This window comes from Bubalus bubalis, chromosome 5, assembly GCF_019923935.1.
Source record: "Bubalus bubalis isolate 160015118507 breed Murrah chromosome 5, NDDB_SH_1, whole genome shotgun sequence".
Lineage (NCBI taxonomy): Eukaryota > Metazoa > Chordata > Mammalia > Artiodactyla > Bovidae > Bubalus > Bubalus bubalis.
Window position 1 is genome coordinate 90,064,943 of NC_059161.1, and position 14,406 is coordinate 90,079,348.

Below are 14,406 nucleotides of genomic sequence, written 5' to 3' on the forward strand. Positions count from 1 at the left end.
AACTGAACTGAACTGAACTGAAGGTCAGGACATGACTGTGAGAATAGGGGATGTGGTTAAGGGCCTTTGAGATCAAGATGTTGGATTGATTGTGCATGTAAGATGCTGAAATTAACTGAGAAAAACTGAGCCAATGTTGAAGTCTTTTATGGTACAGGGGAAGTGACCAGAAGGTTAAAAAATCACTTAGCAAGGAGAGGGAGGGAGAACTAAAGGGACCAACAGTGACCAACAGGAGTGTGATATGTGTGGGGATAAAGAAAGGGCTGCAAAGAGGGGGTGAGGTCCTCATCCTAAACCCCTGAAGCTGGTATCAGTCAGTGAGGACATGGGTATGTGTGAGTTAACACATCTTATTTGGGAGGGTTGTTGGACTAAAACTGGTCAACAGCTGCCTACATAAGGCAGTCCAGTGTTTGTTCTTTAAACTCTTGTCCTGCAAAGAACTGTTTTTGCTTTTCATAGCTTAATTGTTTTTCTGGTATCTGGAGTTGTGTTTTAAGAGATAGCTTAGGGTAGAACAGCTATTTCTAAGTATGGATCATTTGTAAATTAGGGAACATCTATACATTTTTTCGAAAGGGCCTTGTTCCTCTACGAGAAGTTTATGAAAAGCTCTGCTTTAGACTCTTATACACTTGGGTTTACATACACACTGACCCTAAAATCAATTTGTTTTCTGACCTTAGATACTCTCATAACCTCAATGAACCTAAAATTTCATTGTCTATAAGATGGGACAAGACCACCTGCAGGATTTTTCTGAAAATTTGAAAAACATACACCAAGCCCATAAGACAGAAGCCTGGTCTATAATAAACATATTGGTGTTAGTTGTGTGTGTTAACTATTACCTCTTATTTAATGTTTTTGGTGTCAGTTTCATAAAATTCTAATTTATTTGGTACTGTTGATATTTATCTTTCTTTAGAAATATCTAAAGAAATATTTAAACAAATCTTTTTGGAAGTATGTAACAATATTTTATTAAAAACAATTTCTCTTAAGCATCACTTATTTTAATGGCCCAATTAGAATGACTTGGTAAAACTGTTCTTTATATTGTAATAAAATTTTTTTAAATTGTATATATTTGAGTACATAACCTCATGTTTTATTTATGGCTATGCTGGGCCTTTGTTGCTGTGCACAGGTTTCTCTCGTTGTGGAGAGCAGAGGCTATCTTCATTGTGGGGCACGGGCTGCTTGTTCTGGTGATCCCTCTTGTTGAGGAGCGCTGGCTCCAGGGCCCGAGGCGTTAGTAGCTGCTGCACTTGGGCTCAGTAGTTGCCGCTCACGGGCTCCAGAGCTCAAGCTCAGCCGTTTTGGCACAGGGGCTTAGTTGCCCAGTGGCAAGTGGGATCTTCCCAGACCAGGGTACCAAAGAGCATTCCCTGCATTACAAGGAGGATTCTTAACTACTGGACCACCAAGGAATCCCTAAAATAATTTTGATTTGAGTCACAAATAAACTACTTTAAATAAAGTGGTACTTACCAAGACTTGTATTCAAGTGCTGTGTCCTCTTTAGTGATTTGAGGGAAATGCCCTTTAGATGAATGAGCAGTGTGAGCATCAGATGATTTCCTCATGTGAAAAGTATAGTATAAACCTGGTTATATATTGTAAGCTTTTATTTTTATGTTTCATGTTTTACATCTTTTTAGTTTGAAATGAGGACCTTGATATTGGACATATGATATTTTCTGTTTTTGTTTTTCTGTACAATTTCTACTTGAGGTTTCAGGTTCAATAATGACATAAAAACGTGTGATGTTTGGTAACAGCTTGTTCTCTGTTTAAATAGAGAACCAGATGGGAATTTGAAATATAGATTTAATAACAAACTCAATTGTTTTTTTCCTTAAACAGGGCTGATGGAGTTATGAGAACCATGAACACAGAAAAACTCCTAAAAACTGTACCAATTATTCAGAATCAAATGGATGCCCTTCTTGATTTTAATGTAAGTTGATTACATAAATGCTTTTGTAATTTGGTATTTTAAAAATTGCATCATTTTAATTAGATTTTTTATCTCAAGTTGTCATAGACTAATTTTTTCACACTATTATCCTATTTGGCTAAGGATTTTCTATAATGTGGCCCCAAATCAGATTACTTTATATTTTAATAATTGCTTAAGATTTACTCTGATTTCTTAGGTGGTGCTTCCATAATCCCCTCTATATTACAGGGTATACAAGCTGAAGAAACCCAAGTAAGACGGTAGGTGTTGCAAGAGGGCATCAGAGGGCAGACACACTGAAACCATACTCACAGAAAACTGGTCAATCTAATCACACTAGGACCACAGCCTTGTCTAACTCAATGAAACTAAGCCATGCCTGTGGGGCCACCCAAGATGGGCGAGTCATGGTGGAGAGGTCTGACAGAATGTGGTCCACTGGAGAAAGCAATGGCAAACCACTTCAGTATTCTTGCCTTGAGAACCCCATGAACAGTATGAAAAGGCAAAATGATAGGATACTGAAAGAGGAACTCCCCAGGTTAGTAGGGGCCCAATATGCTACTGGAGATCAGTGGAGAAATAACTCCAGAAAGAATGAAGGGATGGAGCCAAAGCAAAAACAATACCCAGCTGTGGATGTGACTGGTGATAGAAGCAAGGTCCAGTGCTGTAAAGAGCAATATTGCGTAGGAACCTGGAATGTTAGGTCCATGAATCAAGGCAAATTGGAAGTGGTCAAACAGGAGATGGCACGAGTGAGCGTAGACATTCTAGGAATCAGTGAACTAAAATGGACTGGAATGGGTGAACTTAACTCAGATGACCATTATATCTACTACTGTGGGCAGGAATCCCTTAGAAGAAATGGAGTAGCCACCATGGTCAACAAAAGAGTCTGAAATGCAGTACATGGATGCAATCTCAAAAAAGACAGAATGATCTCTGTTCGTTTCCAAGGCAAACCATTCAATATCACAGTAATCCAAGTCTATGCCCCAACCAGTAACACTGAAGAAGCTGAAGTTGAACGGTTCTATGAAGACCTACAAGACCTTTTAGAACTAACACCCAAAAAAGATGTCCTTTTCATCATAGGGGACTGGAATGCAAAAGTAGGAAGTCAAGAAACACCTGGAGTAACAGGCAAATTTGGCCTTGGAGTACAGAATGAAGCAGGGCAAAGACTAATAGAGTTTTGCCAAGAAAATGCGCTGGTCATAACAAACACCCTCTTCCAACAACACAAGAGAAGACTCTACACATGGACATCACCAGATGGTCAACACTGAAATCAGATTGATTGTATTCTTTGCAGCCAAAGATGGAGAAGCTCTATACAGTCAGCAAAAATAAGACCAGGAGCTGACTCTGGCTCAAATCATGAGCTCCTTATTGCCAAATTCAGACTTAAATTGAAGAAAGTAGGGAAAACCACTAGACCATTCAGGTATGACCTAAATCAAATCCCTTATGATTTTACAGTGGAAGTCAGAAATGGATTTAAGGGACTAGATCTGATAGATAGAGTGACTGATGAACTATGGATGAAGGTTCGTGACATTGTACAGGAGACAGGGATCAAGACCATCCCCATGGAAGAGAAATGCAAAACAGCAAAATGGCTGTCTGGGGAGGCCTTACAAATAGCTGTGAAAAGAAGAGAAGCAAAAAGCAAAGGAGAAAAGGAAAGATAGAAGCATCTGAATGCAGAGTTCCAAAGAATAGCAAGAGATAAGAAAGCCTTCCTCAGCGATCAATGCAAAGAAATAGAGGAAAACAACAGAATGTGAAAGACTAGGGATATCTTCAAGAAAACTAGAGATACCAAGGGAACATTTCATGCAAAGATGGGCTCGATAAAGGACAGAAATGGTATGGACCTAACAGAAGCGGTAGATATTAAGAAGAGGTGGCAGGAATACATAGAAGAACTGCACAAAAAAGATCTTCATGACCCAGATAATCACGATGGTGTGATCACTGACCTAGAGCCAGACATCCTGGAATGTGAAGTCAAGTGGGCCTTAGAAAGCATCACTATGAACAAAGCTAGTGGAGGTGATGGAATTCCAGTTGAGCTATTTCAAATCCTGAAAGATGATGCTGTGAAAGTGCTGCACTCAATATGCCAGCAAATTTGGAAAACTCAGCAGTGGCCACAGGACTGGAAAAGGTCAGTTTTCATTCCAATCCCAAAGAAAGGCAATGCCAAAGAATGCTCAAACTACCGCATAAGTGCACTCATCTCATATGCTAGAAAAGTAATGCTCAAAATTCTCCAAGCCAGGCTTCAGCAATACATGAGCTGTGAACTTCCAGATGTTCAAGCTGGTTTTAGAAAAGGCAGAGGAACCAGAGATCAAATTGCCAACATCCGCTGGATCGTGGAAAAAGCAAGAGAGTTCCAGAAAAATATCTATTTCTGCTTTATTGACTATGCCAAAGCCTTTGACTGTGTGGATCACAATAAACTGCGGAAAATTCTGAAAGAGATGGGAATACCAGACCACCTGACCTGCTTCTTGAGAAACCTGTATGCAGGTCAGGAAGCAACAGTTAGAACTGGACATGGAACAACAGACTGGTTCCAAACAGGAAAAGGAGTACGTCAAGGCTGTATATTGTCCCCTGCTTATTTAACTTCTATTCAGAGGACATCACGAGAAATGCTGGGTTGGAAGAAACCCAAGCTGGAATCAAGATTGCTGGGAGAAATATCAATCACCTCAGATATGCAGATGACACCACCCTTATGGCAGAAAGTGAAGAGGAACTCAAAAGCCTCTTGATGAAAGTGAAAGAGGAGAGTGAAAAAGTTGGCTTAAAACTCAACATTCAGAAAACTAAGATTGTGGCATCTGGTCCCATCACTCTATGGGAAATAGATGGGGAAACAGTGGAAACAGTGTCAGACTTTCTTTTTTTGGGGCTCCAAAATCACTGCAGTTTTGACTGCAGCCACGAAATTGAAAGACGCTTACTCCTTGGAAGGAATGTTATAACCAACCTAGATAGCATATTGAAAAGCAGAGATACTCCTTTGCCAACAAAGGGCCGTCATTCAAGGCTGTGGTTTTTCCTGTGGTCATGTATGGATGTGAGAGTTGGACTGTGAAGAAAGCTGAGTGCCGAAGAATTGATGCTTTTGAACTGTGGTGTTGGAGAAGACTCTTGAGAGTCCCTTGGACTGCAGGGAGATCCAGCCAGTCCATTCTGAAGGAGATCAGCCCTGGGATTTCTTTGGAAGGACTGATGCTAAAGCTGAAACTCCAGTACTTTGGCCACCTCATGCAAAGAGTTGACTCATTGGAAAAGACTCTAATGCTGGGAGCGATTGGGGGCAGGAGGAGAAGGGAACAACAGAGGATGAGATGGCTGGATGGCATCATTGACTTGATGGATGTGAGTTTGGGTGAACTCCGGGAAATGGTGATGAACAGGGAGCCCTGGCGTGCTGCGATTCATGGGGTCACAAAGAGTTGGACATGACTGAGCGACTGAACTGAACTCAACTGAAGCTGAAGAAAGTGATGGAGAGGTGAAGAGATTGATGTGAAAATCTGCTTTTTTTGATAATGGTTTTTAGATGTTAAAAATGTACAAAAATTTTCCTTATGACTATCTGTCTTAAGATTTCACTTTTTGTCCACTTTGCAGAACTCAAAACATGACAGTTATTAAGAAATAAAGGGAAGTTCAAATATACTTGTAACAATGTATCGTATAGCTATTGCCCAAAGACTCTGTTTTCCCTGGCATTTTTGTTTTAATGACTGCTACTTGAACTGAGTTTCTAGCTTTGTTATTTGTTTGTAGTATGTTGGGTGTTGTAAGGAATGATGCTAAAGCTGAAACTCCAGTACTTTGGCCACTTCATGCGAAGAGTTGACTCATTGGAAAAGACTGATGCTGGGAGGGATTGGGGGCAGGAGGAGTACCGGGGTCCAGCCCCAGCTGATCCAGGGTATTCGAAGGAGAGACGGCGTAGGCGAGGGTCAGGAAACAACTGCTTAATTAAATGTTAATTAAGGATATAAAGAGTAATAGAAGGAGGATAGCTCAGTGAGGAAATTCAGTGGAGAAAAGCGGCTGAAATAAGGATAGCTCAGTAGGAAAATTCAGTGAAGAAAAGAGGCTGAATAAAATTCCAAAGCAGGGAATTAACGTCACCTACGAAGGCCGCAGGCGTCCTCCCGTTCTCCCGAAGGAGAGGAGACACTAAGGCCTCCCCGGTTGGATCTTAGAAGCCCAGGCAAAATTAGTAGGCTTGACGAGCTTCCCCGCCTCAGAGGAAAAATTCAGCCAGAAGGTGAAAGAAAGAACGACATGGGGAGACCAAATTTCGGTGAACAAAAAAAGGGGCGTACTTTATTTTCCAAAGTAGTTTTTATACCTTAAGTTGTGCATAGAGGATAATGGGGGAAGGGGTGGAGTCATGCAAGGACAGCAGTTCCTGGTTCTAATCAAAGCCAGGCTTTCAAACTTATCATATGCAAAAGTTCAGGTGATTGACATCATCTTCTGGCCAGGAGGCCTGTTAACATTTTAAGAAATTTATTTTTCTCTAAAGGTGATTATTCCAAAGTCAGGCACCAGCCTCCAAAAAAGCATTGGACAAAGCTGCATTCCTATAGGGCAAAGGTGAGGTGGGCTCAATCAAGAAAAGAATTAACTCAAGGGTCCAAGGTTACAAACATTGAGGCTACTACTTACATTTCTATACACCTATTATATCAATCAATACACTGCCAAGGACACAGTAGGTAAGGAGTATGGAGACTTAGCAGCAAACATTGGCCCAATAAGTGAAAAACCCTTCACCAATACAATTTCTAATCAATCTTTTAACTACTCAAAGGAATCTGTTTAGACCGTTTAGAACATCTCCTGCCTCTCACAGTTGGGAGGCTCTGAACAATCACATGTGGCCTGAAAAACCTATTCAGGCAGGCTAGAGGATTTCCAAAGGAGTTTGTAGGTTAAACACTGTCACACCCAGGAATTATTAACTGGAACTGTAAGCTAACTCTTTTTTCAGAGAGAGGTAGTGGGGGACAGCCCCCCGTAAAGTCAGAGGTGTAGGTGAAAGCACAAAGCAGAAAGTAGGCAGACTGTGGTTTGGGGGTAGATGCTCGAGAATTTCCAGGGGGACTCCTGAGGCTCGATCCCGCCTTTGCGTATGCCGAGCCTCCTTCCTCATGACCTTTGTCATGGGCGGAGTTCCTCACGCTGGCTCCCAGCAGTGATAGAATTCCAGTTGAGCTATTCCAGATCCTGAAAGATGATGCTGTGGAAAGTGCTGCACTCAATATGCAATATGCAATATACACTCAGTATGCAATATGCCGGCTCCCGGCAGAGGAGAAGGGGACGACTGAGGATGAGATGGCTGGATGGCATCACTGACTCGATGGACGTGAGTCTGAGTGAACTCCAGGAGTTGGTGATGGACAGGGAGGCCTGGCATGCTGTGATTCATGGGGTCGCAAAGAGTCGGACATGACTGAGCGACTGAACTGAACTGAACTGATGTTGGGTGTTAGCATTTTCAAGTCGTCTTTTTTGGTGCATCTAGCTTAAGATATTTTATTTTAGACCTTGTAAGTCTAAGTTAGTGATTGAAACTGTGACAGTTTTATGCTGAAATTGATTTTCCTTTAATCTGTGCTGTTACTTGGTAATCTTTAACTTCTAGAGGCCAGGGACCAGCTTTGCTTTTCTCTGCAGTGTCCCTGTTGTCAGTACTGTGTGACACATAGATAGTGTTCAATAAACATTGAGTAAATGCATCCCATAGGTACTTTAGAGACTAGAGCAGGTTCTCAAGCTACTGTTTTTTTATGTGGCTTGTGAACTGAGAACATTTTTAAATGGTTGCAAATAATAAAAAAAAAGGGGATATTTTTACATTTTTGAATGGTTGCTAGTAATAAAAGAATTTTTTAAATAGGTGAAAAGTATATGAAATTAATATTTCAGTGTCCACAATGGTGGTTTTAGAACAGGCTCATTGGTTACATGGCTGCTTTCTTTGCTGTAATAATGGGGCCAAGAAGTTGTGACAGATCCTATGGCCTGCACAGTCTGAAGTACTGAGTCACGCCCCTAGTTTGCTGGCTCCTAGTCCAGAAGACAGGGGATTAATGTAACTGCTGAACTTTATTTTGATTTTTATAGAGAAAACGTCCAATCATGATTTTTTTTTCCACTTGATTTATTGTGGGTATCTTTATAAAATTGCATGTTCTTTTCAATGTATTATACTTTGTTGTACGTAATAATTTATTGCTTCCCAGATGGCTCAGGTGGTAAAGAACCCACCTGCAATGCAGGAGACGTGGCTTCAATCCCTGGGCTGGGAAAATCTGCTGGAGAAGGAAATGGCAATCCACTCCAGTATTCTTTCCTGGAAAATCCCATGGACAGAGGAGTGTGGCGGGCTACAGTCCATGGGGTTGCAAGGAGTTGGACACAGCTGAGCGACTAACATGTTACTTGTTGATAAATGTTTAGGGCATTTGGTTTTTTAGTTCAGAAAATGGGGGGAAAAAACAGAAGGGAGGGATACTAGATACTCCATGTGTGCATTAGATAATAGTGTATCTATACATTTATATGGAGAAGACAATGGCACCCCACTCCAGTACTCTTGCCTGGAAAATCCCATGGATGGAGGAGCCTGGTAGGCTGTAGTCCATGGGGTCGCTAAGAGTCAGACACGACTGAGCGACTTCACTTTCACCTTTCACTTTCATGCATTGGAGAAGGAAATGGCAACCCACTCCGGTGTTCTTGCCTGGAGAATCCCAGGGACGGGGGAGCCTGGTGGGCTGACGTCTATGGGCTTGCAGAGTCGGATACGACTGAAGTGACTTAGCAGCAGCAGCAGCAGCATACATTTATAAGCCTATTTATATAGAATTAATGCCCTAGACAAAGAATTAGATGGTCAGAGGCCATAAACATTTAAGTTTTTAATAAATATTGCCAAAGTATACTCCAAAAGGGGTGAGCCAGTCACTAGTCAGTAGGTACCGGTTTTTTTTGTTCTTATTGGTGTAGAATAATACCTTGGTTTTGACTATCTTGATACCTACTAGTCTGGTACTCAAGAGAGGATAGTTCAGTAATTTAATTTGATTCTTTTAATTTGCATATTGGTGAAGTTGAACTTCTTTTCACATTAGTAGCTATATGTATTTTTTATTTTGTGAATTGTCTTATAGAATTCTCTCTATAATGCAGATTGATCTTGTCAGATATTCTGAAAATATTTACCAATTTGTTGCTTACCATTCAGCTTATATTTTTCTTTACCTAACAAGTTAATTATCATGTACTTAGTTGTCTAGATGGCAACCCAGTTTAGTATTCTTGCCTGGGCAATCTGTGGAATGAGAGCCTGATAGGCTAGAGTCCGTGGGGTCATAAGAGCCAACACAACTTAGCAACTGAACCACCACCACCACAGTTATCTTAAAAGGAACTTAAGATTAACTTGTTCTATCCTTTTGATTATTTTCTTGTTAAGCTAAAGGTATTTCTCATATATCTTGGTAGACAACTGCTTGTTTTGTTTTATTAAAACATGAGTCACTAATAATATTGATCATTGGATACATGTATATATATGGGTGAGTCCCTTCTCTTTTCATTTGAAACAAGCACAACATTGTTAATCAGCTAGACCCCAATACAAAATAAAAAGTTTAAGAAAAAATAAATATTGATTATTTATGTGTAAAATACTGCATCAGACTCTTTACATGAGTATGTCAGTTAATTCTCCTGTAACCAATGAGGTAGAAATATTATAACCATTTTGAAGTTCAGTTTGTTTGTAATATTGGGAAAATTATTTCTTTAAAAAAAATATTTTCTACCTAGCTTAATTCAGTTCTTTGGTGATTATAGTAGCCATTTAATAAATATTTTTTTTATTTAGAAACATTCAGTAAATTCTTCATGACTGAAGTGAACTTAGAAATGGGCTTTATTTTGTAATTAGAAGTATTTAATGTTGAAATGAACTTAAAATACTTCTGAGATGTAGCCTAAGAATTTCAAGAGTTGAAGGGTACTTTTGTTCTCACTGACTTATTTCTGAACTAAATTCAATGTTATAGGGTTTGTGTTGTGGCTTTTAAATAAATCTGAATTCTTCGATCAATATTTTTGCACTGTATGGCTGTGACTCTGATTGCTAGAGATAAATGTCTTTTTCTGTCCTACACCTAAGTGTTTGAATTCATTGTATTTTACTTTGAAGGAAGTCATTGTCATTTTAGAACAGAACATTAGCTAATCTATTTTTTTTTCCAGGTTAATAGCAACGAACTTACAAATGGGGTAATAAATGCTGCCTTCATGCTCCTTTTCAAAGATGCCATTAGACTGTTTGCAGCATACAATGAAGGAATTATTAACCTGTTGGGTAAATATTTCTATCATTTAATAACACTTTATTTCTTATCTTGTGTCATTGATAAATAATATTGTCTTAGTTATTACTTAAAGCTGCCTTAAAATTGATTGAGATATAGTTATTCATTGAACAATTTGGAGAAGAGAATTTTATAGAAAACGAAGATCATGGCATCCAATCCCACCACTTCATGGGAAATAGATGGGGAAACAGTGGAAACAGTGTCAGACTTTATTTTTCTGGGCTCCAAAATCACTGCAGATGGTGACTGCAGCCATGAAATTAAAAGACGCTTACTCCTTGGAAGGAAAGTTGTGACCAACCTAGATAGCATATTCAAAAGCAGAGACATTACTTTGCCAACAAAGGTTCGTCTAGTCAAGGCTATGGTTTTTCCAGTGGTCATGTATGGATGTGAGAGTTGGACTGTGAAGAAGGCTGAGCGCCGAAGAATTGATGCTTTTGAACTGTGGTGTTGGAGAAGACTCTTGAGAGTCCCTTGGACTGCAAGGAGATCCAACCAGTCCATTCTGAAGGAGATCAGTCCTGGGTGTTCTTTGGAAGGAATGATGCTAAAGCTGAAACTCCAGTACTTTGGCCCACCTCATGCGAAGAGTTGACTCACTGGAAAAGACTGTGGTGCTGGGAGGGATTGGGGGCAGGAGGAGAAGGGGACGACAGAGGATGAGATGGCTGGATGGCATCACTGACTCGATGGACATGAGTCTGGGTGAACTCTGGGAGTTGGTGATGGACAGGGAGGCCTGGCGTGCTGCGGTTCATGGGGTCGCAAAGAGTCGGACATGACTGAGCGACTGATCTGATCTGATCTGACACATGCTAAGTGATTAAATAATTATACAATTAGAATGTTTAGCCAGATGAACTATGCACTTTTTAGATATATCTGTATTTTTTTCTATCAGTTTTATTTTTAGAAATAGAAAAATTTCTTAAAAATTAAGTTGGAATTTTCTGTCTCAGAAAAATAATTTCCTCAGTTTATTCCAAAATGAACTTTTAATTGTAAAATTGGTACTTTTTTCTAAACCTAATTTTTAGATTGATAATTATTTTAAAATAAATACTTTTTTAAAGGAAGTTTTTTACATTTGAGGCATTTTAGGACTATGTGGTGCTTTGTTGTGTATTAGGTATATATGGCATTCAGTTTTGCCTAGAGATGCTCATTTTTTTCAATGGAGTTTGAATGGAGTAGAAAAGTAATACTGCAAAGAGTGTCAAAAGTATCAAGTGTCAAGATGTCAGATATATTTACTCCAATATATTTGTTCTCCCTTTTCAGTAATTTTTTTAAAAGAATTTATTTAAATTTGATTTTCATAGGCAGGGGTAATACAAACTTATTTAGGGATGCTTTAATCCATGGAGATAGGGAAACTTTTTTTTTTTCCACAAGTGAAAAATGGAAAGTTTTTTACAAAGTTTTATAAAGTATAGTCTCCCACCTTGGTATAAATTAAGCTCTTTACTGCTATTTATGTAGGTTAAATTAGTTTTCCAAGTGACATCTGGACTTAGAAAAGTTGCCATCTTTCTTAACATTATTTAGAGTATTTGGAAATAGGAATTTAGCACTGTTTTAAATGGAGTCAAATGTGATCTATATTAACATGCAAATTATACTTAGGGAATTGTTAGGGAAGAAGTATTGTAGGAAAAACTGGTAATAGTAAAATCATAATTTCTTAATTTTTAATATAGCAGCATCTCTATTTTAACTTGCTTTGAATACCTAAGCTAATTTAACACTTTTTTCTGTAGGGTGAATGTGTTTTCTGAGACATCAGTATAACATGAGCTGTTTTAAATCTTTTTTCTCTTTTGAGTATTATATTTTGATATGAATAAAAGTATGTTTATATCTGTTTTTGGCAGAAAAATATTTTGATATGAAAAAGAACCAGTGCAAAGAAGGTCTTGACATCTATAAGAAGTTCCTGACTAGGATGACTAGAATCTCAGAGTTTCTCAAAGTTGCAGAGGTAAACTGTGTTTAAATGACTGTATCTCTTGGTTTCTTTGTCTTTAAGTGTACATTTCAAAGAAATCAGTCTTTACCCAAGTGAAAGAAGTGTCTTAAATATAGTAAGGTACATATTCAATTATAACACTATACTATATCACATTCTGTGCTGTTATGAATACATTATACGTATTCATACATAAATACGTATTCATGTTATCGTATGAATACGATATAACATTGAATATTACCCTGTGTATTTAATTTAGTATTGAATACGAAAAAGTAACCTAATTTTTAAATTCTTTCTCTGTAAAATCAGGTAGATGGTGGTGATTTTTATGTTTGGAATTGGCTGTATATGGTAGAAGATTTATTCTATTAAATGTGGTAAAGAATATTCTATGTTAGTGCAGCTCTCCTTCCTTCAGTAAGACTTGCAACCAGAACCATATGGTTCAGAGTGTTTTCTTCCCTTCAGAAGTGAACTTAATGCATTTATTGTTTGTCATTGTTTATGAAAGCTATGAATGTAGGTTATAGAATAATTAATTTTGTAAATCTTTTTGAAAAATGAGTTTCTGAGAGTCACAGAAGGTAGTTGTGGTAATGCTTATAGACATCATCTTGTTTCCACAAGGGCAGCATTTAAAGAGTTTTTGTTTTCCCTTTCTCTTCCATCTACCTATTATTACCAGAGGTGTCTTGTTAGGGTAATTCTAAAAGATGAGTACATTATATTATTGATCAGTAATATCAAAGTAGTTCATCTGAAACTAGCAAGTTGGTGATTCTGCCTCTTATTACCGTAGTGATGTTTTATTCTGTAGCAGGTGGAGTAAGATATAAAAAGATGATGAGACCTTTGAAGAAAATAGCTTTGTGGTGTTAAAACTATTTTATGAAGTGTACTGGAATTTATTTTGATTTAAAGTATCTCTCAAGGAGAAATCAATTTTTCCTCCATATCTTTAGGGTCAGTCACATGCGAAAACCAGAAAGAAGTAGTATTTATGATGATTCTAGTAAATTCTTTAAATGCATTTACTTTGTTGACCTTTCCCTTTGGCTTTTGTTCTTTGCATTTGATAAGTTGTATATAATGACTTAAGTTTTAAGCCTTTATTCGCCTCCAGATCTGCTGGTCGTACCCTGCAATGGAATGGACCATTCACTCCATAGGAATACTCCCCTACCTTAAGAATATTCTTTGATGAAGTGGTCTTTGGGCTCGCAATTTCATTATGAGACCTTAGTTCTTGGAGTAAAGACTCAAGTAACTTTTTCAAATGTGTTTGAAGATGACAAATATATCATTCAGTGATTAGCTTTGAAGATCTTAGTATGAATTATTTTATCAAATTTTCTACTGATACCATTCTGGAATTGGCCCTTAAAAGGTTGAGAAAAGGAAGGGAGAGTGATTAGAAAATGAAATAGTCATAGAGCATAATATATGACTATTTTCACAGGAGGGAAAAGAATTTCTAAATTAGGGTGTTGGAATAAATAAGAATGGTTTTTATCTTCTTTGCTGGAATTTGCCTAGTACCTGAGCGTCATGAAAGTGTGTTGGGATTGCTTTGTGGGGACAGTTATATCCTGGTTAAATATCACTTGGTATTTGTATAAAACCTGTCCTGCTTGAGTGAACGTAGGTTTGAAATCTGGTGACTGCAGGGAAAGTGTACTTTGTGGTGAAAGAGTGAGTCATTGTTGTTAGGTTTGTTCCTTAACTACTTCTTATGCTCCAACAGGCTTGTTCATGGTCAGCCTTTCTAATTCTTGGTGTAGTGTTTTTGTCACAGAAATGATGAATTTTTCAGATTGTGACAAGGTAGCTTCTTTAGGTGTTTTGAGGATGTGGAGATGGTAACTTAGTAGCCTTGTTGAATTTCCAACTCTCCTTCTCCTCCTGTTAGAACTTTTAGAGCCAGCAGATAATACCTAAGTCTTTAGAAGTATTGAGTGATATCTGTGGGGATTAAAGAATTCTTCCTAAAATATTGCTTATAGTACTAG

At 38.3% G+C, this 14,406-nt stretch overlaps 1 protein-coding gene across 17 annotated transcripts in view; it reads left to right on the forward strand.

Moving 5' to 3' along the window:
- PICALM (phosphatidylinositol binding clathrin assembly protein) overlaps positions 1–14,406 on the forward strand; it is a 105,885-nt gene that overhangs the window by 47,772 nt on the left and 43,707 nt on the right. For all 17 annotated transcript variants that reach the window (XM_025286197.2, XM_025286195.2, XM_025286196.2 and 14 more), the window contains exons 5-7: positions 1,873–1,966; positions 10,295–10,406; positions 12,297–12,403. In XM_025286197.2, coding sequence (XP_025141982.1) covers positions 1,873–1,966; positions 10,295–10,406; positions 12,297–12,403 — 313 coding nt within the window. The remainder of the gene's footprint in view (positions 1–1,872; positions 1,967–10,294; positions 10,407–12,296; positions 12,404–14,406) is intronic.